The 24,903-nt window shown below is 38.5% G+C and overlaps 1 protein-coding gene across 1 annotated transcript; it reads right to left on the reverse strand.

Moving 5' to 3' along the window:
- Window positions 1–18,646: 18,646 nt before the first annotated feature.
- Window positions 18,647–20,785, reverse strand: LOC110915391. Its single transcript, XM_022160075.2, has one exon. The coding sequence runs from the start codon at window positions 20,576–20,578 to the stop codon at window positions 18,809–18,811; it is 1,770 nt and encodes a 589-aa protein (XP_022015767.1). The 5' UTR covers window positions 20,579–20,785; the 3' UTR covers window positions 18,647–18,808.
- Between the last annotated feature and the right edge of the window lie 4,118 nt (window positions 20,786–24,903).

Genomic DNA, 24,903 nt, shown 5'->3' on the forward strand with positions numbered 1-24,903 from the left:
AGACAATTTCTCAACCCTCATAACATCATTCACGGCTCTCTCTCCATAACCGAAACCATCCCTTGTTTCGGTTCATCACCATCATAACTTTACACCCTAAGGAGGAACCAGATCATCCTGACAAGTATGTCGAACTCAATGGCTGCATCTCTGACTGGATTCTCTGCTGGCCTGTCTGCTGTAACAGGTATGTAATTCATGTTTTCCATAATGTTTAAACAGAACTGATCAACATGTGGTATCAGAGCATTTGTTGATAAATCAGTTCTGTTTTCGTATCCATCATTCTGGGATCATAATCTGGAAAACAGAAAATTTTTTAAAGCCTTAAAAATCACGGCTGTTTTCAGGTTACATTGAGCCGAAATCAGTGTTTTGAGAAAAGGGGTGATTAATCATGTCACCCGAAACTAATATGGGTTAATTTCATGTCCGAGACCCGTTTGAAATCATTAAAATTCAGGTTTCGGATCCCAGATTATGTTTTAATTTTTTAGGGTTCATCACTTGTTCTAAGAAAAAACTCAAAAATTCCTTAAGTTTTGGAATATGATTTGGATTAGTGGATGTTTTTTACTGTTTGATCTGAATTTTATCTACTAAAATTTTCGAAAACTATTAAAAGATAACCAGTTATTATTTTCGAAATCATTGATAAGTTTAGATCAGTAATACAGGAAACATTATCCCACAATCCCTAAAATTTCGAGTTTTCAGTTATTATCACAATGACAGCTATTAACAGTGGACTCGAGACCACCAGATTGCGATTCGAGACCATCAGGTTACGACTCGAGATCATCAGATCTCGACTCGAGATCACAAGGTCTCGACTCAAAATCATAAGGGCTTTCAAAAGTTTACAACTCGAGACAAAGGTCTCGACTCGAGACCATAAGGTTGCGACTCGAGACCATAATCTTCACAACTCGAGAACAAGGTTGCGACTCGAGACCTTAATCTTCACAGTTCGATCCGCGCTAACAGGTGGTTTGCTATTAAATACTTGGTTTTGTTAACACTTAATTAACTAATCAGAATCAGATAATTTTTTACAAAACCAAAATAGCTTAACTTGAATGAGCTTCTGATGTATCATTTCTGGCCAAAGCTGATTTAATACATCTATTTATTGTTCAAGTATCATAAAAGCTATGTTGAGTATGCATTACAAACGTGAAATGTCTTAATTCTGGCCAAGGCTGATTTAATTCATTTATGTTTAGCATGCTTGACAAGTGCATAACTAAAGTGATTGTCTCATTTCTGGCCAAAGCTGATTTGTCACGATTACTTTGCACACATACTTAAATGATTGCACTTCTGGCCAAAGCTAATTTGTCTTCGTTTAAATAGAATTTTTTAACTAAGTCTATTATTTTGATGTTAGTAATAGACAATATCACAGCTTCATAATTAAAATGGTCATTATTTATGCCTGCCTTAGTATAACATGCCCTTAGATCACATTAAGACTTCTTTCTTAGTATCATAACTTGCTCATCTTATTTCCACTATCAGCACCCAATTGCGGGATTCCACCTTTGACTGTCGATAACTTTGCTGAATGGAAGGATGCCCTCATGCTTACACAAGGATTGCTAGACTTCGATTATGCTCTTAGAGAGAATAAGCCAGCGGACCTTACCACTCAAAGTACTGCTGCTGAGCAGATAGTTCATGAAAAATGGACTAGGTGTAACCGCATGTCTCTCATGTTCATGAAGCAATCCATTCACAATGCAATTAGAGGAGCTATTCCTGATTCTGAGGATGCTAAAACCTACCTGGCTTCTGTGGAGGCTCAATTCAAAGGAACATCAAAAGCACACGCTAGCACTCTTATCCTCAAGCTGGTGACGACTAAGTATGATGGGAGGAGCGGCATTCGCGAGCACATCATGATGATGCATGACATGGCCAATAAGCTGAAAGGGCTAGAGATGGAAATCAGTGATGGTTTTCTTGTTCACTTCATCATCACTTCGCTTCCTTCGTCTTATGAAGCATTCAAGATCAATCACAACACTCAGAATGACAAATGGATGATGAGTGAGCCGGTCGCTATGTGCGTACAGGAGGAAGAGCGTATGAAGATGGATCGCACTACTGATGTTGCTAACTTCACCACCTCCAGCTCTAAGAAGAGGAAGAACAGTAATCACAGAAAGGATGCTTCCAAAATCCAAAAGCCAAATCCTAATACAAGTGCACCTTCCAGCTCTAAGGTCTCCTTAGGCAAACCCTATTGCATAGTTCTGTAAGAAAATAGGACATAAGCAAAAGGAATGCCCTGACTTCAAGGAGTGGCTGGCTAAGAAAGGTAAGGATTTTTTCATGATACTTGAGTCCTTTAATTTAAATGTTCCTGCTAATTCTTGGTGGTTTGATTCTGGTTCTATGGTTCATGTAACTAACTCTACTCAGTGATTCCTTTCAATCCGGAAGCTGGGAAGAAACCAAAGAACACTTAAAGTTGGGGATGATCGGGAATTTGAAGTGAAGGCCATAGGAACATTACAATTATTTTTTGAAAACTGTTTTATGTATTAAACTTTATGATACCTTATATGTTCCTGAGGTAACTCGGAACCTTGTATCATGACCAAAGTTAGACGTGGACGGTTTTGTCGTTTCTCATGGTCATCGCAAACTCTCTATTCTCTATGATTCCGTTGTTTATGGTACTGGCATTCTAGATGGTGGTCTCTATAGATTAGAACTAGATGATAATTTTTCCAAATCTTTGTTGTCATATAATATTAATGAATCACTCACAAAGATGAAACAGATTCGAGACTTAGAGACTTCATCTATGTTGTGGCATCAACGTTTAGGCCACATCTCAAGAGAACAATTAAATCGTCTCGTAAAGGATGAAGTCTTACCTCCTCTTGATTTCACTGATTTTGGAATATGTGTCAAATGTCTTAAAGGCAAAATGACATCAGCAAATAAGAAAGGTGCCACTAGGAGTTCTAATTTATTAGAACTCATTCACACTGATATTAGTGGTCCTTACCAAATCGCTGGCATAACAGGACATACTTCATTTATCACTTTCATTGATGATTATTCTCGTTACATGTACTTGTATCTTATTAAGGAAAAGTCTGAATCTCTTACAACTTTTAAAGATTATAAAGCTGAAGTTGAAAAGCAATTAGATCGTCAGATTAAAGTTGTGAGATCAGATAGAGGCGGTGAATATTATGGAAGACATACTGATGTGGGTCAAGCTCCTGGTCCATTTTATGAGTTTTGTAAGGGCCAGGGGATTCTGAACCAATACACCATGCCTGGTACACCTCAGCAGAACGCTGTCGCTGAACGAATAAATCGTACCCTTATGAACATGGTGCGCAGTATGTTAGCCAACACTAATTTACCATTATTCCTCTGGACTGAAGCGTTAAAAGCAGCTGTTCATATACTCAATAGAGTTCCTTCTAAGTCTGTCCCTAAAACTCCTTATGAACTTTGGATAGGAAGGAAACCGAGTCTTAAATATATGAAAGTATGGGGCTGCATTGCTGAAGCAAAACTCTATAATCCTTTCCTAAGGAAACTTGACCCTAAAACAGTTACCTGTTTCTTTATCGGGTATCCTGATCATTCGAAGGGTTATCGTTTCTATTGTCCTTCCCATGTCACCCGTATTGTTGAAACCAAGCGTGCTGCGTTCCTGGAGGATTTCAAGGTCAGTGGGAGCAGTAACAACCCTTACGAAGAATTGCTAGAAGTACAAGACGCGGGGGGGGGGGGGAGACTCGTCGCTTACCACTACTCCGTTCACTCCTCTTGTACCCCATGCCACAACTGCACCTGAAGCCACTACACAAACTCCATCTCCACAATCAGAACCCATTATACCTCATAACAAAGGCACATCAAATGCTCAAAACCAAGACAACGATGAACCCAATAATCAACTCAGGAGGTCATCTAGGCAAAGAAGGCCTACTAATTGGGATGATTATGTTACCTACCTGACTGAAATGGATGCTGGAAAGCTCAATGATCCTATCTCTTATAATGCCATTAGCAGTGATCAGTCTTCTGAATGGAACAAAGAAATGATTGATGAGCTTGAATCCATGAAGAAAAATGACGTTTGGGATTTGGTAGAATTACCCAACTGTGTAAAACCTGTAGGTTGTAAATGGGTGTTCAAAATAAAACTGGATCCGAATGGAAACGTTGAACGCTACAAAGCGAGATTGGTTGCAAAGGGCTACACTTAGAAAGAGGGAATTGACTATCAAGAGATGTTTTCTCCTGTCTCTCGTAAAGATTCATTAAGGATCGTTATGGCCCTAGTAGCTCATTTTGATTTGGAGCTGCATCAGATGGACGTCAAAACTGCTTTCCTTAACGGAGACTTAGACGAAGATGTTTACATGAAAGAACCTGAAGGCTTTAAACCTGAAGGTCAGGAGCATCTAGTCTGTAAGTTGAAGAAATCCATTTACGGGTTAAAACAAGCATCACGTCAATGGTACCTCAAGTTTGATGAAGTTATGAAGAGACAAGGTTTTATGAAGAATCAAGTGGATCAATGCACCTACCTCAAGATGAGTGGGAGTAACTTTACAATACTTGTCCTTTACGTAGATGATATTCTATTGGCAAGTAATAGTTTAGACATGTTGCATGAGTCGAAGCGGTTACTCTCGCATAACTTCGACATGAAGGATCTCGGAGATGCTTCTTACATCATTGGCATCGAAATTCACCTAGATAGACAGAAAGGGATCTTAGGATTGTCTCAAAAGACCTACATAGATCGTGTCCTTACACGTTACAACATGCAACAGTGCAAACCCTCAGTCGCTCCAGTAGTTAAGGGAGATGTTTTCGGTTCATTCCGGTGTCCGACAACAGAGGTTGAAAAGGAGCAAATAAGCCAGATACCTTACACGTCAGTAGTCGTGAGCCTGATGTATGCTCAAGTCTGTACCCGCCCAGATATCGCTTATATTGCTGGAATGCTAGGCAGTTATCAGACTAATCCTGTGTCACACCCCAACCGATGGCGGAATCATCCGGGCATGGCACTGAGCGAAACAGATTGTCCAAAAGTTTCCAATAACAATTATCATTACCAATCAATTTAAAGTAACATGTCCCATACCATGTCTCAAAAGGTAAACAAATTATTACAGACAAAATCTAGGCAAATAGTTCTATTCCGACAACTCAGATTTTACAAATTGCCCAATTGTTTATCTGCTTCTAGAGACTCTTGATTTCATTAGTACAGACAACTATTTGTTGGCCTCTAGAAACTTATTATAGCCTCGCTTTCCTAGCAGATAAGCATCTTAAATACCTGTCACATATGTTAAAATAACAGTCAATACACATAGTGTAAGGGTGAGCATACAAGTTTGATAATAGCATATAGAGTTCGAAATAGTTTACGCATAACCAGCACGTACACAGAGGAAAACGAAGCATGTTAATTATCGACATGGATCTATTGATACCAATGACTGCGGGTTGACTGCCCAAGGCAGTTCGTAATACATGATCACCAACGTAATCCATGCAAATAATTGTCCTTAACAACCCCCGTGTGAACGGGTGCTGAGTCCAAACTATAGTACTATCGTCGTTAAGGCAGGTAGCCAGCATTCCATGTGTAAACATAACAAACAAGCATTCATTAAGTCACGTAATACATGCGGTAACGGTTAGCGTTAAGAGTATTGCGTAGTGTGTTCGATTGTGATTTTGTATATAAGTAACGTATGTAACACCCAAAAGTGCATAAAGCAAAAAGGGATCGAGTATACTCACAGCGGTTGATGGATTGAAGGGAGCGCTTAGAGAGTAAGGTTAGCCTGAATAGTTCGATAGAATAACGGTAAGCGACGCGTAAAAACAACACGAGTGTTTGTGGGTCGGATAGCTTGTTCGGTCGGATGGTAATCCGATCGGACAGTTGGTCGCGTAGTGACTATCCGTTCGGACAGTTGTCCGGTCGGACGGTAATCCGGTCGGATGACTGTTCGAGTGGATTGTTTCTTCCTTTGAGAAGGATGTGTTTGTGTATGAAGGTTTGACTTTTGAAGTTTTCGTTGTAGCATTTTGAAAACATTGAAGTATCTCTACCTTTCAAGCCAGTCGATCGGACGGTCAATCGTGCGGACGACAATCCGCTCGGATGATTTATCCGGTCGGACGGCGACTCGAGTGGCGAGGTTACTTAGTGAGAACAAATCCGCAGCAGGTTGTCCCTCGGTCGGACAACAGTCTGGTCGGGTGACATGCTTAGTGCATTGGACATGTTGAAAATTGTTTAAGTCCAAGTATCTCATGATACGAAGAGTAATCCGGTCGGATGGTAGTCCGATCGGATAGTAACTCGTTCAACACTCAGACTTCTGATACAATTGGTTAAGTGTGGGACTCAAGGTGCAAGTTGCTCGGACAGTCGGCCGCTCTGATGGCTTATCCGTTCGGACAGTAGTCCGGTCGGATAGCACTCCGTCCCGGTCGTTCCGTTCGTCTTTCACTTAGCCGTTTTGTTTATTTGTCGTTTTAACGAGACGTTTTGACAACGTGTTAACCAACAGAACCTCATCTTGACCCGAGTGGCCCGATCAAACAGGAATCACCCTAGTTCGACCAGTTAACCGGTTCAAGACGGTTCTTCTTGTTTAACCCGAAATCGGTGGTCTCGTGAGTAGAATCCAGATTTTGAACTAGCACAACACTAAGAATGAGCAGGAGACTAGAACAAGGCCCGATTCTACCGGTTTTGAGCGCATTAAGTGTAAAAGAGTTGAAAGAAAGTTAGAAACCATCTTTCAATCCTTTCTCACCATGATTATGTCTAGATCTATGCAAGACCTTTCTGTATTTCTGTGGAAATCGATTGGATCTAAGGTGTTCTTGATGGATTGAAGCCAAAACATGAAGTTCTCAAGAACACCATGATGACATCATCCTAGGATACCTCAAATCTAGTGATTTCACGGTTAAAAGTTAAGATTCAAAAGATAGAAATGTGTAGGAGTGCGTGTAGATCAAGAAAGTACAAGATTTAGGACGAGATCTTACCGGATTTGAGAGAAATTGAAGAAAAGGTGAAGAACACGAGCTGCTCGGACGTCACTTGCCAAAAGTGGAAAGAATGAAAGTGACATGGGTATTTATAGGATTCCAAAAGTGGAAAGGGTGGGTCGGTCGGATGACACCACCTGGATGAGAGGTCGGTCGGATGGTACATTGTTGGTGCACTTGTGTCTGTACTTTGTCTGTATTTTGTAATGTTATAAAACGATGTCTTTTGTTAGTCTTGTTTACGTCTTGTGTTGTTAATATGTGTTTTGATGTAAGTTTGACCAAGTCAACCATCCTCCTGGTTTGACTTGGCCAAACAGTTAACACATGATTTGTAAGTTGTTGTGTCGAAGGATGAGTCATCGAAGGATTGTTTATATCCTTCGATGAGCTCAAAAGATAACCTTCGATGGATGTAGATGGACCTAGAAGGATATACCATCCTTCGAGGTATATGTGGATCCTTCGATAGGTGTCTGGTCGATAGATGATCTTTCGATCAGACAATTTGATCCTTCGACCAGATGGTCTGTTATGGATATATATAGTCATGTAAGGGTTCACTTCACAGTTAGACATACGAAAGACAGTGTGAGTGTATGTGAGTGAACTAAGTCTTGTAGAGAGCTTTTTCAGTTTGGTCAAGGGCTGTAACCGTGTCAACTGAAATACAAGAGAAAACTTTGATATCTCGTGTGTCTACCTTTCTCTTTGTAGCTTGTGTTTCTCATATAAACTACCGGTTTGCATTCTAGCTTGGATTCCGCACTTGCTAGTGTGTTAAACATAACAAGGATAAGGTTTAACCTCAACCTCCGAGGGACCTACATACATCGACCGGATGGCAGCCCGGTCGGATGGCAATCCGGCCGGCTGGCATCTGGTTCAAGTGCGCGGTGCGACGATTTTTTATATTTCGATTGCGATTGCGATGCGATAATGTTTCCTAGTCAAATTACTTTTAATCCCAACTACTCATATCTCGCACTATCTCTTCTCCACTAATTATCATACTATATCTACATTCAATGATCCTTATTTCGTATTCGGTTTGCGATTGCGATTCGATTGCGATGAGTTCGATTGCGATTCGACTGATTACCACATATAACATAAATAAACATGCACAAGTAACACATAAGGCACACACATACACGTATAATAATCACCAGCATGCGTAATTCGAGTTGCGAGCGCGATGCTGATTAGATTAGTTCGATTAGCGTTTAATTGACTTTATCGCATTGTTACTTCCTATTATTCACAGTCGTAAAGCGGTTCGTAGCGATAATCATTCGATCACTACGATTGTAATTAATTACTCCACATAATGCAACTAACGTAAAAACATAAAATAGACTAACTACAGTCAAAGAAGTCAAAACAGGGATTGAGCAAGGAGAGACAGATCGCAATTAGCAATCTTTTCCTCCTTTGACTTCAATCTTGACTTTGACTTTCGAAACACTGGGGTGTTACATCCTGGTCTAGATCACTGGAAAGCAGCTAAGAAGGTCCTTAGATATCTGCAAGGGACGAAAGACTATAATCTGACTTATAGAAGAAGTGATCACTTAGAAGTGGTAGGTTATTCTGATTCTGACTTTGACAAATGCAAAGATGACAAGAAATCCACTTCGGGCTACATCTTTATGTTAGCAGGCGGACCTATCTCATGGAAGAGTCATAAACAACAGTTAACTACAACTTCCACAATGATGGCAGAATACATTGCTGTTTACAACGCAACCTGTCATGGAATGTTGCTTAGCAATCTGATCACTGGACTCAAAATCGTTAATTCCATTTCTAGACCATTGAAGCTTTACTGTGATAACTCAGCTGCCGTTAGTTTCACGAACAGTAACAGTTCGCCTGGCGCTGGTTTATATCTCGATACAAAATACTTGTTCGTACGTGAACGAGTTGAGGAAAATAATCTTTGTATTGAGTATATTAGTACTAAAGATATGCTTGCGGATCCGATGACTAAAGGTCTCCCACCTAAAGTTTTCGAAGAACATGTATCGAATATGGGACTTACTAAAGACCTTATTTAATGGCATATTGTACTAGCTTGTGTTTTAATTAATAAAATTTCCTCAGTTTGATTTTTATGTCTCTAACATATGTTCTGCTGGTGTAATGACATATAGACAAATATAAATACAAATCAGACACTAAAGGGCTTATAAGTATTTTGATCATAACTATTAGGTTTTAAATTGAGGCTATAGTATGACTAATGGGGGTCCTGAGTCGAAGGATGATTCAACGGTTGTATTTCTCTACTATGGTTCTTGGTTTAAGGCTAAAATGAGTGTTAACTCCTGGCCAGGCTCATCTAATACTCATGATAAATGATTACTCGGCTAAGTGGGAGAATGTGAGATTAAATATAGTATTATTATAATATTTAATCTTGTAGCCATTATAATCATTTATATTATATAGATCAAAATAGGGTGAGGGTTGGCTACAAAGTCCATTTTCCCTACAAAGTGTAAAAAGTCATTAAACACCATAATGTCAACCATAAAACACACTCAAAACTCACAAATAACATAGTGAAAATAACTAAAACACCATATTTGTGGGTTTTGTGTTGTGTTTTAGATGATAAGACTTTGATTATCAAATTACTAACATTAGTGTGTTTTATGTTGATTATCATGTTGTGTTTTATATTCATAGTTGTACGATGATGTGTTTGAAGTTTTTAAGGACTGTTAGGGTTTGGATATTGTGTTTTAGTGATCTTCACTATGTTATTTGTAGGGTTTGAGTGTGTTTTATGGCTGAAAGTGTGGTGTTTTATGACTTTGTACACTTTGTAGGAAAAAATGGACTTTGTAGCCGAACCTCACCCGATCAAAATATATTAATAACCTATTAATAATTAGTTGGTAATTGTTGATGGACCATATTACCCTTATTAACTAATTAGGTTTCCTCTTGGGTGTATATATAAGAAGATTATTAGAGAGTTTAAGGGTTACACAAGTTAGACAATTTCTCAACCCTCATAACATCATTCACGGCTCTCTCTCCATAACCGAAACCATCCCTTATTTCGGTTCATCACCATCATAACTTTACACCCTAAGGAGGAACCAGATCATCCTGACAAGTATGTCGAACTCAATGGCTGCATCTCTGACTGGATTCTCTGCTGGCCTATCTGCTGTAACAGGTATGTAATTCATGTTTTCCATAATGTTTAAACAGAACTGATCAACATACCTTGTATTGCGATTTAAAAAAAAAAAAAAAAAAAAAAAAAAAAAAAAAAAACTTTGTGACATAAGTTTTCCCTCGGCAATGTGCGGGTAGAAAACTATTTCCAAGGTAATGTTTTACGTTTCAATCTAAATATGACCAGTTAACACTCCGTAAAGCATGTGTGTATTTTAACGTTTTTACATCTACTGGCTTAACAGTCTCGACATAACTGGCAGGTCCTAAAACCTCTTTGACGATAAAAATAAATGGCACAATGTCATGAGAGATTGAACCTGTATCATATATCTAATTTATAAAACGAAACACTAACATTTTAGTTGGACTACAACCCATAGTCCCATGCATACTAAACATTTTAGTTGGACTAGAACCCATAGTCCCATCCATACGCTCGTTTGATATAATTTATAAAACTAAAAAATGAAAGCAACAAGAAGTTTGTTCTCTTTGAAAAATGTAGAAAGAGTCATTTAACCTGTTAAATGTTATTTTCACGTTTTCTAAATCAATCTTAAAACATTATGTACATACCCTTCAACAATGTAAGTACAGTTCAACTCTTTGTTGATTTACCATTTAACCCATTACAAGCAGAGTATAACCCAAATTGGCCCGTTAATCCGTAAGTCACTTTGTTATCAAGTTCCAACCGGCATCAACCAGCTCGTTTGACCATTTGAGCCGAGCTCAGCCCTGTTATGGCTAGCCTTACATACTCAGCGTACTGAAGAAGCCAAGTATGATTGTCTTTTAACCCACTAGCCAAGTATACAAGTAATTTATTTTGCAATTTTATCTAAAGAATTTACTTGTTAAGCGAGAGTAACAACCATAAAAAAGGCAATCATGTCAAGTATATTGAAAAAATAAGTTAGCATGTAACCTTTAATTAATATACCACCAAACCAATTTTCTTAACACATCCTTATCTAATCATGTGATGGAAGTCTTGTAGAGCATGTTCGCATTAGTGCCAATGCATCATCCTTCATTTGTCAAACATTCAAGAAGTATATTTTATCCAAAGTTATTTTAAAACAAGAAAAGATTGACTAATCTTTTTAGTTTGTACTCCGACAACAAGTGACGGATCCGAAATTTTTTCTATGGGTTCACCTTTTTTGTGGTCAGCTTTCTCACAGTCAAACGTTTGAGTTTCGGGTCGGGTCGAACATAACAAACGTTGATGACTTTTCAAGAATCGTTCTATTACCCCGCTAAAATTCTAGTTTTAATAAAAACTAAATTTAAAAGTCCCAAAACATTAAATATCCAAATGGAAATTACATCAAAATAGAAGGTAAACGGGCAACAAAATTACAAATTCCAAATACATATTCACATAACGCAAATTTTATATATGAGATTCAAGTAATCAATAAAAAGGGAAAGGCGCTGTAGTAATTCAAAATTTACATAAAATCATGATTATGCTTCTGCAATATCTCGTTGGCTTCTTTAAACTAACCCTAAACACAATAATCAATAACACAAAGAACACAAAACTCAAAATTCATTCGTATACAACAAAACAAAACTAACATGTTAAGTTAAACAAAAATTGAGCTAATGGAAACATGGTTCCTGACTTTCGTGAAATGTGTGAGTTTCGGATTAGAAAAGGGTCTACATATTCACACACCCTCATATACACCTCGTATAGGTCTATACGTCGCGTATAACCTATTTAAATTTCCAAGAGAATCTCTGATTATGTCATATTTTGTCTTATATAACATGTATGTCTCGTATAGGCCTATACGAGGCGTATAGACAAAAAAAGACCATTTTACCCCTAAGTTGTGGCTAGACTGGGTGCAAAACAGGGCTATAATGGTCTTTTGGACCACACTATACGCCCAGTCTAGGCCTATACGGGGAGTATAGACAAAAAAGACCATTTTACCCCTGAGTTAGGGCTAGACTGAGGGCAAAACAGGGCTATAATGGTCTTTTGGACCACACTAGACGCCCAGTCTAGCCTTGTATGCGGCGTATATTTTTATTTTTATTTTTGTTTTTTCTTTTTAATATCGATAACACTAATATTAATTATAAAAAACCATATTAATATCAATAACACTAATATTAATTATAATAACACTAATACTAATTATACGATTAATATTGTATAAAATGTTTGTAAAAAAAACTAATATTTTTATAAAAGTTTGTTAAAACGATTAATATTGTATAAAATGTTTGTAAAAAATTAAAAAAAAAAACCCTTATATACGCCCCATATTGGCATATATAGGGCATGAGTCATATATGAGACCTATACGAGGGGTCCTATACGCCACGTATAGGCCTGTACGCGGCGTATATGAGCAGCCAAAGGCTTCTCTGAAAATTCACGTACCCTGTTCGAGATTGAAAAAATGTGCCCTATTGTTATGTTTTGTTATTATTTAAAAAAAATAAATTAGTATTAGCCTCAATAAACCTAATTCCAAGTGAACTAAATTTTAAACCATAAGAAATGATTTGTAAATGGGCCTATATTGGAAGTGGTATGTGTATACTATTTAAAAAAAATAACATATACGTATCGAATTTTTTTTTAAATCGCATGCCCCTCGAAATCGAGGGCCTTGTGCAGAGGTCCTCCCCGCACACCATCAAAGCCTCTCATGTGAGCAGCCAAACCAGAACTGACATGAGTCAGGCACTGAGTTTAATGTAACCCTATACGCCCCGTATAAGCCTATACGAGGCAGAGGGTGTGCAAATAGGCAGACAGGGTGTGTGGATAGTTTGAGCCTTAGAAAAAAATGACTACTTTGACAAGAATAATCAAACTATCGATATTATGTATCGGCCATTCTTTATTCGTGTGAAGTATATGGAAAATGAGAAACGACTGGATCTTTAGAAGACCGTTGCTGACAAGTTGGTATGGAAAATGAGAAACGACTGGATCTTTAGAAGACCGTTGTTGACAAGTTGGTTGAGGACTAATTAAGGTGCAAACTTTTTCTTGGATAGTAAACAGAGGCAGAAAATTCAACATTGACTGGGCTAGGTGGTGCATATCTCCAACAGTTGTTTTAACGTATGGGCTTTGTTTGGTTGGGTATGGTGTAATTAAAGTTTATTTATTCTGGTGTAATTATAACTAATGTTCATGAACACAAATGGAAACAAACACAGACACGCGTTCATGAACATAATATATAATACACCGACACTTACTAAATATTTTGTTCGTCGGAATTTTGAAGTATTTCAATAAAATATAGAAACTAAAAGCACTAATGAACTGTCGAACACAAACAAACACTTTACCAAACGTTCAGGACATAAATGAACGAATGCGACCTCTGTTCATGTTCGTTCAAACGAACGAAATTTCTTGTTCGTGTCCGTTTGTTAAATAAACGAACGAACACAAACGAACTTCCCGCCGAATGGTTCATGAACTGTTCGCTGAACGTTTGGTTTGTTTGCAGCCCTAAGGATACTTGTTCCGTTTAATGTATGGGTTCACTACGAATTCTATTAATGGGGTTTACCCCAATTTTTTTATATAGCCGTTCTACTAAAAATTTGAAACACAGTAGGTTCGGGTGAACCCAGAGTCTTGTACGTACCTCCACACCTGCTAACAACATCCCTGGATGTTGGAAAGCCTGCACAAGATTCCCTAAGAGATGAAAGAATGACGTGCAACACCAGTCCACACACTTGTGATTTATTAAAACGTTCATAAATATGTTCTTTTTTTTGCTCCAGAAATATCCATGGAGACATTTTGAGTCCCTAAGTTCGAATCGTTACAAGGAGAGTCCCTACTTTTGAAACTACGCACACTTTGTGTCTCCCACCTAGGTGTGTAAATGAGTTGAGCCGCCCGTGAGCTACTCGAAATAGCTTTGCTAGAAGCTGAAACAAGCCGAGCTTAAATGAGCTTGGGCTCCTAAATTCGAGCTCATTTAATACATGAGCTTGAGCCTGAGCCTGAGCTGGACATGCCACGCTTGCTTAGGCTCGCGAGCCTAAACGAGCCTGATTAGGGCTGTAAACGAACCGAACGTTCAGTGAACAGTTCATGAACCGTTCGGTAGGAAGTTCGTTTATGTTCGTTCGTTTATTTTTCGTTTAATAAACGAACGAACATGAACAAGAAATTTCGTTCGATTAGTTAAATGAACGAACATGAACAAAGGTCCCGTTCGTTCAATTGTGTTCGTGAACGTTCGGTAAGGTGTTCGTGAACATTCGTTCATTTGCGTTCGTTTATGTGCGTATGTTCATGTTTTAAAAAAAAGATTTTTATACTTTCATATATTTTATCTATACTTTTTATACTATTAAACTTATATTTATATCATTACCCTAACAATTAAACTAGGAAACCCTCTTTCAACTTGTTTATGCACCATTTCCCTTTCTTTTCTCGTTATTTACATCGACGAATATGATCTACCTCCGTTCCACAATAAGAGATTCAAGTTCTAGTGCTACACTCTGGGCCATCCCCCTTTATCCTTCATCGTGTTCGCCGAATTTATTTGTGTTCGCTTGTGTTCGTGAACCGTTCGTGAACACGTTTATTTCCTTAATGAACGAACACGAACATAAAATCTCGTTCGGTAAGTGTTCATGAACCGTTCGTGAACACATTTATTTCCTTAACGAACGAACACGAACAAGGGCTCGTTCGTGTTCGTTCGGTTCGTTTACAACCCTAAGCCTGATATTTATATAAATATATTAACTTTTACTTTACATAATAAAAGTTATTACATAACAAATGTTATTGTATATAGATTATTATGATAAAAATAAGTAAATAATGTATACTTTGTTATATACATACTTATAACGTATATATATAAATATGATTAAAAATAAACTATTCAAACTTAAGGATTAGATCCGTAATTTTGGTCAATCAACATGGACTCGGAAGGTAATTTACTCTTAAACTTAACAGTCATGTTCTATATAGAGCCATATTTTCATACTCACGAATTGTTCCCATACGAGTCACGACTTGCTAGGAAACTTGTATATAAGGAAAAAAGTGATCTAACTTGAGCATTAATGCCTAAAGCAACATAACCTATGTATGTATCAGGAAACTGCAAAATGTAACTGTTCATTTATCCAATGTAATCATATTAAACAGCATCCATACGTGACGTATCACAACTAAGAGCAAGGAAGTTTATAGATTAGTATAACAGAAACTTACTTGTAGCCGTGTAGGAAGATCAGAGTTCAACAGAATTGTTGAAGCCTGCCTCAACTCCCCTGCTCGATCACACGCATAATCTTTAACCTCAGCCATAAACGGCTTATACTTAATATACCTCTGCCTTATACTTAGCCGCTAACTGCTGCAGCTTATCCGCCACATCTTTCGCCGAAACCTCAAACCGTTCAGTATACTCGAACCTACGCCTTCTCTTTTTTGACTCATCCAAACCCAAACCCAACCCCGAACAAGAACAAAGCGGGCACGCAGTCGCCCTAATGTACGATTCAGGTATCCCATAAAACTTAACACCTACAGTCCAAACTTGCTCAATTCTTTCTAAAGTTTCTTTAAACCCTAAATGCTTCGAATCAGCATCGACATGAAGACCCATCACTATATCTTGCCACTAACTAATATGTGAAACAAACTGATTATTCAAATTACTTTTAAAACAAAGAAATTGGTTACCATAATGTTGACTGTCAGTTTATCCTGCATTCGCTTCCCTGCAGTTACATAAGCAGTTACATAAGCAGTTTCTTCGTTTCAGTCATTCCAAACGGATTTCCAGATGGCAAGAACCTGTGGCGGTGTCGCCGCCCTAATGTAGTCGACGATTGCAAGATGGCGGTCAAGAATGCACCAAATGATCAAGTTGTGTGATTGGAGGTTGAATGTGTAGAATTGAGAGGATATGTGAGGGCCAGGGTTTATAACTTGGGGGGTTAGGGTTTGTTGCGTCGTTTTTGGAATCTTCGTCGTCGGAAGAGTGGAGTATGTCGAATTCCAACAACGGGGGGAGGCAGAAGTCCGGTGGTGGTGATGATGGTGGTGGTTGATTATTGAAGATTAAGGGTTGAGATTGGTTGAGGGGATGAAGGGGAAGAAGAAACCCTGTTCAAGTTGTGATGGGGAGAAAAAGAAGGTTGCATGAAAGGATGTTAATCAAGCTAGATACCTTATGAACCTATTAGAAGCAGCAGATGAAACCAGGGATCTTGACAGGACCGGCTCAACCATTTTGGTGGCCTAAGGCGAAGTAAAATCTTGTGGCCTTTTTCCCAAAAAAGATGTATGTGATTGAAAGTTAAACTTGAAGGGCCCAGGTGTAATTATTTGAAAGATTGTGTTAAAATTTAAAAAAAAAATGGTGAACCAGGGATTCGAACCCGGGTCTCATCAACATCCATACATACACAAAACCACTACACTACCAACCATCAATCTGTTGATAACTCACACCCTAAATCTTTTATAAATGGAATGTAGTTTCATCAAATTGTGGAGGCCCTATAGTTTTGGTGGCCCAAGGCCCAAGCCTCGTTTGGCTTACCCTTGGGCCGGGCCTGGATCTTGACACGGGTGATCGAGTGGGAACAAGCAAAGAATATAGACATACACCAAAAACCAAAGGTGAGATGGATTAAATATGGTGATGAGAATAGCAAACTGTTTGATGAAAATATAAACAGCAACACAGTCAGAAATAGAATTAATGGTATCCCGGTGGGGGACACATGGGTAAATTGACCCAAAATCTTATGGACTTCTAATTTTAACTCTATACAAGTAATTTATTTGTAATTTTATCTGGATATATTACTTGTCAAGCCGAGAGATTCAACCAAAAGAAAATAATTTTATCTGGATATACAAGTAACTACATAATATGTTAGCATGTAACATGTAAGGATACCATTAAACGAATTTTATTAATATTTCTTACCTAATGTAAGAAGAAGTAAGAATGTACACCTTCAAGAATCCAATCAAGTGATGGAAGTGTCATAGAGCACATTCGCAGCATCATATTTAGTGTCGATTCATCATCCTTCATCTGTCATACATTCAAGAACTATTTTCATCCAAACATATTTTGAAGTAAGAAAAGATTCTGCAATCTTTTTACTAACCTGCTAAATATTCCATAAGAGACGAAAGAATGTTTTGCAACACAACTCTACACGCTTTTGATTTATGCAAACACTCATAAAATGAAGTTCTTTTATTTGCTTCAGAAAAAATAATAGAGCCAATCACATTTTGAGTCCTTATACTTGCAAGCCTAAACAAGTCAAGCTAAAAACAAGCTCAAGCCCAAGCTGGATATACTGAGATCGGCGATCCCAAACGAGCATGTTATTGACCATCCAAGAAGAGCTTAGGGGTTGTTTGTTTACCTCTTAATGAGGCTCTTAATGAGGCTCTTAATGGTTCAGACCTCTTATTGGTTCAGCACTTAATGGTTCAGACTGTTTGTTTCACGAGCAGATGTCTGAATGGTTCAAACATTTGCCTCTGAATGGTTAAGCATTATACAGAGTCTGAATGATTAAGACCTATAATCTGAATTGGTCAGACATTTGACTCTGAACAGTTAGGCATTATATAAGCTCTTAATGGTTCAGACCTCTTACTCGTTCAGCACTTAATGGTTTAGACCTCTTACTGGTTCAGCACTTAATGGTTCAGACCTCTTACTGGTTCAGCACTTAACCATTCAGATGTTGCCAAACAGCCACTATGGCTTGTGCACACCTACACAGTGAACTAAATGAGTCAAACCTAGACAAGTTGTTTGTTTGCAACTGCTGTTGAAAGGTTGACTTTAACTTCATACGCGACAAGCCACAAGATTCAATCATTAAAGAAAAACAATCAACTAAGTATAAATACAAGAAACTACAGCATATACTAGCATGTAACATCTAATAATTCCACACTGCTAATTTTATTAATTATAATCTATAGTGAAGGAAGTAACAGTAAATACCTTCAAGTAATCCAATCAGGAGATGAAAGTCCGGGTAGGTTCACGGCATCATATAGCGCCAATTCATCATCCTTTGAGGCAATATATGTTGTCATACATTCAAGACCTATATTTATTTATGCAATATTATGTAATCAAATAGAACGATTATGTGATCTTTTCCCTCAAAAACAAAACACATGAATTACAATGAGCATTTCGCACTTAAAAAACATGTTCTGTAGATGAATAAATCATAATCTGAGTCGCACATTAACATAATTTTCCTCAACTAGTAGAAATATGATCGTAAACGAATCTAAACTTTATATAAAAACCAAACTATATAACGTCCAGAAGAAAGATGACTAGTATTGGGAGAAAATAATAATAATTTCATTGATGTACCACAAGGTTAAGATATGGTCATAAAGAAGTATGTGCAAAGAAGCCAAAAGGCTGTACTTTATCATTCTTCCGAGTACACAAATATACACCTAATAAACTCGAGATTAGTTACAAACGACTAACCCACTTTACACAATCTCCCCATGCCTGAACCCATTGCTACCACAATCCAAACCGGGGTCCAAACCACACAGTGAATCATCATACCATTTAGGATTCTCAGGGTAGAAACTGTCAACTTGCAAACCAACAAGGGCGTCTGTGTCCGTTTCATCATTCCTAACAGACTTTATTACCTTGGAATCCTCACGATCAAGTATCGTTTTTTCATCAAATCCGTTGCATTTTAGCCATTTATCAGGTTTGCTAGTGTCACCGTTTATTTGACCCCATGAACAAACGTCTCCAAGCATCGGCTCAAAACTGTCGTCATCATCTTCAATCAAATCCGTATTATTACCACCATTCCAAACCACTAACTCGTTTCCCAAAGCCGACTCTCCTGATTTTGACCCGCATTCTCCTACATTTCTAACTTTATTCAAAAGATCAAACAATTCTTGAGACACCGAACTTAAAACCTCCGATGGCATTTTTGTAATTTTCCCTTCAAGAAGCCGGACCTCATGTTTTAATTCCTTTACTTGTTGCAAAACCGAATGCTGCATATCCCCATCGTCACTCCCCACAAAGTTTTCATCTTCAGCTTCATCACTTGTTCCATAAACAAAATCTTGATCCGTCAACAACCCACCTTTATGCCCAACAACTCGATGCATAATCCTCGCATTCCCATCCAACGGACCAGGCTCATGCCCCGTATGAACCGCGTACAACTTAAACACAGCCACCCCTTCCTCCTGATAAACAAACGTCTTATCCTTCTCATTATAATCACAAATCGGCACAATCGCCCTAATCCGAAACCCACATCCACACCGCTTCGACGCATAAGGCTCCCTCTTCAAAACCCTAGCTTTCTTATTCGACGAACCCGGCTCCCCCGCTCGATGACACGCATAATCCTTAACCTCAGCCATAAACGGCTTATACCTAATATACTTCTGCCGTATACACAACACAACCTTATGCTTAGCCGCCAACATCTGCAACTTACTCGGCACATCTTTCGCCGAAACCTCGAAACTTTCCGTATACTCAAACCTCCGCCTTTTCCCCCGCCCTAAACCCGACCCATCCAAACCCGAACAAACCCGACACGCAGCCACACAAGCCCTAATGTACGATTCGGGTATCCCGTAAAACTTAGCACCTACAATCCAAACCTGCTTAATCCTCTCCAAAGTTTCTTTCAACCCTAAATGCTTCAAATCAGCATCCCCATGAAAACTCATCACTATATCTTGCCACTGACTAGTATGTGAAACAAATTGGTTATTCAAATTACTCTTAAAGCAAAGAAATTTATTACCATTTTGACCAACGTTGACTGTGAGTTTATCCTGGATTCTTTTCCATGCAGTCACATAAGCAGTTTCTTCATTTCTATCTTTCCACACAGATTTCCAGCTGGCAAGCACCGGCGGCGGTGTCGCCGCCGTGATCTCGTCGGGGGTTGGGATCCGACGGTCGAGAATGCACTGGATCATCAAATTGTGTGATTCAAGATTAAATGTGTAGAATTGAGAGGATATGTGAGGGTTAGGGTTTATAAATTGGGGGTTAGGGTTTGATGCGTCGGCGTCGGAATCTTCGTCGGAGGAGGAGCGGAGTATGTCGAATTCTGACAACGGAGGGAGGCTGAAGTCCGGCGCCGGAGGCGGTGGTGGTGGTGGTGGGTTTTGAGTGTGGGGGTTCAAGATTAAGGGTTGAGATTGATCGAGGGGATGAAGGGGGTTATGGAGCAAACCCTGTTCAAGTTTCGTTGGGTTCATCATGTTTAAGGAGAAAGATTGGAAATTGGTGGAAAAAGTTGAGGTTTGAGGGGATGAGAGGGGATTTCAAGAATGAAGAAGCCCCATCTCTTGGTGTGGAAAAGTGAAAAGTTTCTGTGAGAAAAAGTTGGGATATTATTTTTGGATTGAGTTTTATATGTGTTGAGATTGGAGAAGAAAGTGACTTGTGGAGGGTGAAGTTGTTTGACATTCACTTGAGGAAGACATGGATTTGTTTCATGGTTCAAGCCTTCAAGGTTAAGGTTTGGGTTCGTTTTTGCCAATGAGTTTGTGGTGAAGTGGTAAAGGAGAGGCTTAGTATTTCAAGTGACACATGTTTGATTTCTACCTCTATTATTTAGTTTCGGTGACATGTGATAATGAGAGATTAGGCGAGTAGGCGGTGATCGCTAGTTTGATCCTTGAACTGAACGGGTTTTATCTCACCGCACTATCGTGCTTTCAGGCGGGTGTTCACAGCTTCGGCCCTAGGTGAGGGTTTTCCTAGTTCAATAACTAGTGTATCCCGATGTGATGAATTTCACAATTAATTCATTTGGAGGATTTATTGAGCGTTAAAAAAATTGGGTTTGTTTTGATTTTGGTTTGTTTTTAAAAAAAAACTAGATTCATTGATTTTGGTTTTGTAATAATATGAGGCTCGTGGACTTCTCTCTCATCCACGTCTTAAGAGTTAAATGCTTGGTTGGTCCCTGTTGTTTTCAAAAATTGCAGATTTGGTCCTAGTGGTTTACTAATTACACGTGTGGTCCTAAAACTTGTCAAAAATGAACTCGGTTGGTCCTCAGCTCTAACATCAGTTAAATTTCTCAGTTAAGTTCATGTTAAATGACCAAAATACCCTTGCTTATAACTCTCTTCTTCACTGTGAAACCGAGTTCATTTTTTTAAAAAACCCACCACAACCTGCATCATCTTCATCACCTGCATCATCTTCCCAACCACCACCACCATCAATCCCCACCACCACCATTAAAAACGGATAACAGAATTTGAGTGAGATATCACCCCCACCATAAACCACCGATCTCCACTACTTCAGCGGATGCACTGCCTCCCTTAACCTTAACTCCTGCCACCGTTCGACCCTACAACTCCACCGCCAATCCTTCGTTCACCGTAATGGACCACCACTTTAACCCACCACCTACCTGCGACCACCCTATTCTAAAACCCTAACCGAGTCATACAACACTTGACCCAAATTCTAATCAATCCGGGCCGGATCAGAAAAACAGAGTGTATATGAAGATTTGGGTAATTTAAACAAATTCAAAAGATCCGATAGTGTAACTGTAATTTGATTAGACAAACAGTTGTTTTTAACGATTAGACAACAACCTCAAAACCACCCCCAATTAGGCCTGTAAATGAACCGAACGTTCATGAACTGTTCATGAACTTGTTCGGCGGGAAGTTCGTTTATGTTCGTTTATTTAATAAATGAACGAACACGAACATAAAAGTTTGTTCGTTTAATTAAAATAAACGAACATGAACACACCTTGTGTTCGTTCATTTATGTTCATGAACATTCGTTCATTTATGTTCGTGAACGTTCGCTTATTTATGTTTGTTTATTTTCGTTTAATTTTTAGTAAATACATAAATAGTTATATTTATATAAATATTAGGTTTTCTAACTACTTATATAAATATAACTCATTAGTATATCTATGAACCCTAATTTAGATGTGTTTTCGGATGAACTGTAATATGTTAGACTGTTGTCCAATCACGCTAATTTATGTTTGTTTCTGTTTATTCAAATACATTCACTTAAATTTTTTTGTTTATGTTCATTTGTGTTCGTTAATGTTCGTGAACTGTTCGTTTAGGCTTTAAACGAACGAACATAAACGAACACGAACATGCTCAATTTCTTAATGAACGAACACGAACAAAAAAATGTGTTCGATTATATGTTCGTGTTCGTGTTCATGTTCGGTTAAAGTTAAATGAACGAACACGAACATGCCTATGTTCGTGTTCGTTCGATTCGTTTACAGGCCTACCCCCAATCTTTGTCACCCACAACTGCATCCCATCCTGAATCCCTTTCAAATCACTAATAAAACATCCAATCTGCAACAACCTTGAACTTTGCGGTAGTGGCGGTGGAGATTATCAAGCGTAGAAACGATACTGATTTATCAGTCCTAGGGTCCTTTAGAGAAAGAAGATGAACAGCTTGAGGCCCAATATTACCATGAATCAATGAACGTTGATGGTGTAAGCACCTGAACCAATTTTGTTTGAATTAAGGGTTTGCAATTGGAATTCCTATTGTGGAAATACAGGGATTGCAATTGTGGATGCCCAGATGATGCCCGATAGATGATGGGGTGGGTCTCACAGTGAAGAAGAGAGTTAATAAGCAAGGTTATTTTGGTCATTTAACATGGACTTAACTGAGAAATTTAACTGATGTTAAGGCTGGGGACCAACCGAGTTCATTTTTGACAAGTTTTGGGACCACGCGTGTAATTAGTAAACCACTAGGACCAAGTCTGCAATTTTTGAAAACCACAGGGACCAACCAAGCATTTAACTCACATCTTAATGTCCGGAAAATCCACTAAAAACATCTTATGAAATTCAAAATTCCCTCTCACAAAACCCTCAACCTAACCATCTGTGTTCATAGAACTTACTCTCTCCTTCACCAGGGACGCAGCTTAAGAGGGGCTGGGGGAGCGCCCGACCTCTCGAACTTCTCGCTCAGTAGTGTTATATATGTAGTTTTCGTATAGAAATTTTTGGGTATATACGTTTTCGACCCCCGATTTTATAGAAATTTTTGGGATACGTGGTCGACCTCCCTTCTTCATTGTCAAGCTTTGCCACTGTCCTTCACAGTAGCATTTGTGGGCTTCAGCAAACCCCAGTTGTGCATGTTCAAACTAGGATCTAGAAATGTGCAAGGTTTGAAGTCGAGTAGTCGACACGTTAAACAGAGTTATCAAGTCCGATTTAAACCAAAACTGGATTTGATATGTTATAAATATATATATATATATATATATATAAACACTAGATATCAATGTGTTTTGCTTCTTGTAAAATCGTACATCTTTATTTTATTTCAACAAAGCATTATCCTTTAGTTAAGTTAATGAATTATATTTGAATTACTTGCCCGGGGAACAAGCACAAAATCCTAGCTTGTTTAGTTATAGTTTACCGACCAAAACGAACTAATGGTTAAGGTTTAAATTTAGCTGATTTATGTGCGGGTTTTTACCTTCATATGTTATATATAAAATTGTATAAGTTTACCTTGAGATAGATAGTAAACGGGCAATAAGTTGCGTCACTACCCCCTTTTGAATAACAAAACCGAGTCTTTAAAAAACTACGTCCATAGATCTTGGGGTCATAACATTACTATGCATGACTCTTTGAACTCGACTCAGTAGGTCTACAACCTCTGGCGCCAGGAAACCAAAAGTATCAAAATAAAATGGGACAAAAACATGCTGGTTGTCAAGGCACACTTTCTCGTGTTTGGTCACTTTGCCCGAAGCAGTCTGACCCACCATGAAAGCACTACCCTCTAAGCCCACAAGCGGGGAAACCCCTGTTAGATCCACACATGCATATTTTCCTCCTACCCATCCAAAGACCAAAATGTCAATTGGTCTAAGAGTAGATCTTCCTTCCAATGGGTAAGTTAAGAAATTAAAGGGTGCCTCTTTCTTAGCAGAAATAACAGCACATCTGAATATGTCAAAAATGACATCCCTAACCAAATCATTTCGGTACTTGAACCCCGAGAGCTCTTAACAATGAATTGCATACTCTCCAAAAGAATCCAAACACGCCTTATGACAAACAGGGCATATCTCGTCAACTAGAAATAAAGGAATTATGAGGCGATACTTAAGGATAGTACGGTACTCCACCGGCGACATATGCTGGCCTAACCCATCTACAAGTATAATAGGAAGAAAACCTTGTGCATGTGGTGCTTGTAGACACTCAAAAACGGTTTTTTGTCTAACGGTCAAGTCAAACTGTACTTCAATGTCGTGGACAAATTTACTAAAAAGAGCACTCGTCAATGCATGTTGGGCTTTAGGGGGCGCTGTCATTATTAGTGAAACCGCTGAAGTCGAAGCTTGGAATCGTATCACAATTCTACTCACTACTATATTACACAAAATCATCACCCAAATTGAACCACAAGACCTCTCACTAAGAGGCAAGAGCCTTTACCAAGTAAGCTAGTCTCACATTTACATAAGATGATGTGTTAGGTTGAATGAAGAAGACATGTATTCGTTTATGTTAGGGTTTAGAATGGG

Source organism: Helianthus annuus, chromosome 16 (assembly GCF_002127325.2).
Source record: "Helianthus annuus cultivar XRQ/B chromosome 16, HanXRQr2.0-SUNRISE, whole genome shotgun sequence".
In the NCBI taxonomy this organism is placed as follows: Eukaryota; Viridiplantae; Streptophyta; class Magnoliopsida; order Asterales; family Asteraceae; genus Helianthus; species Helianthus annuus.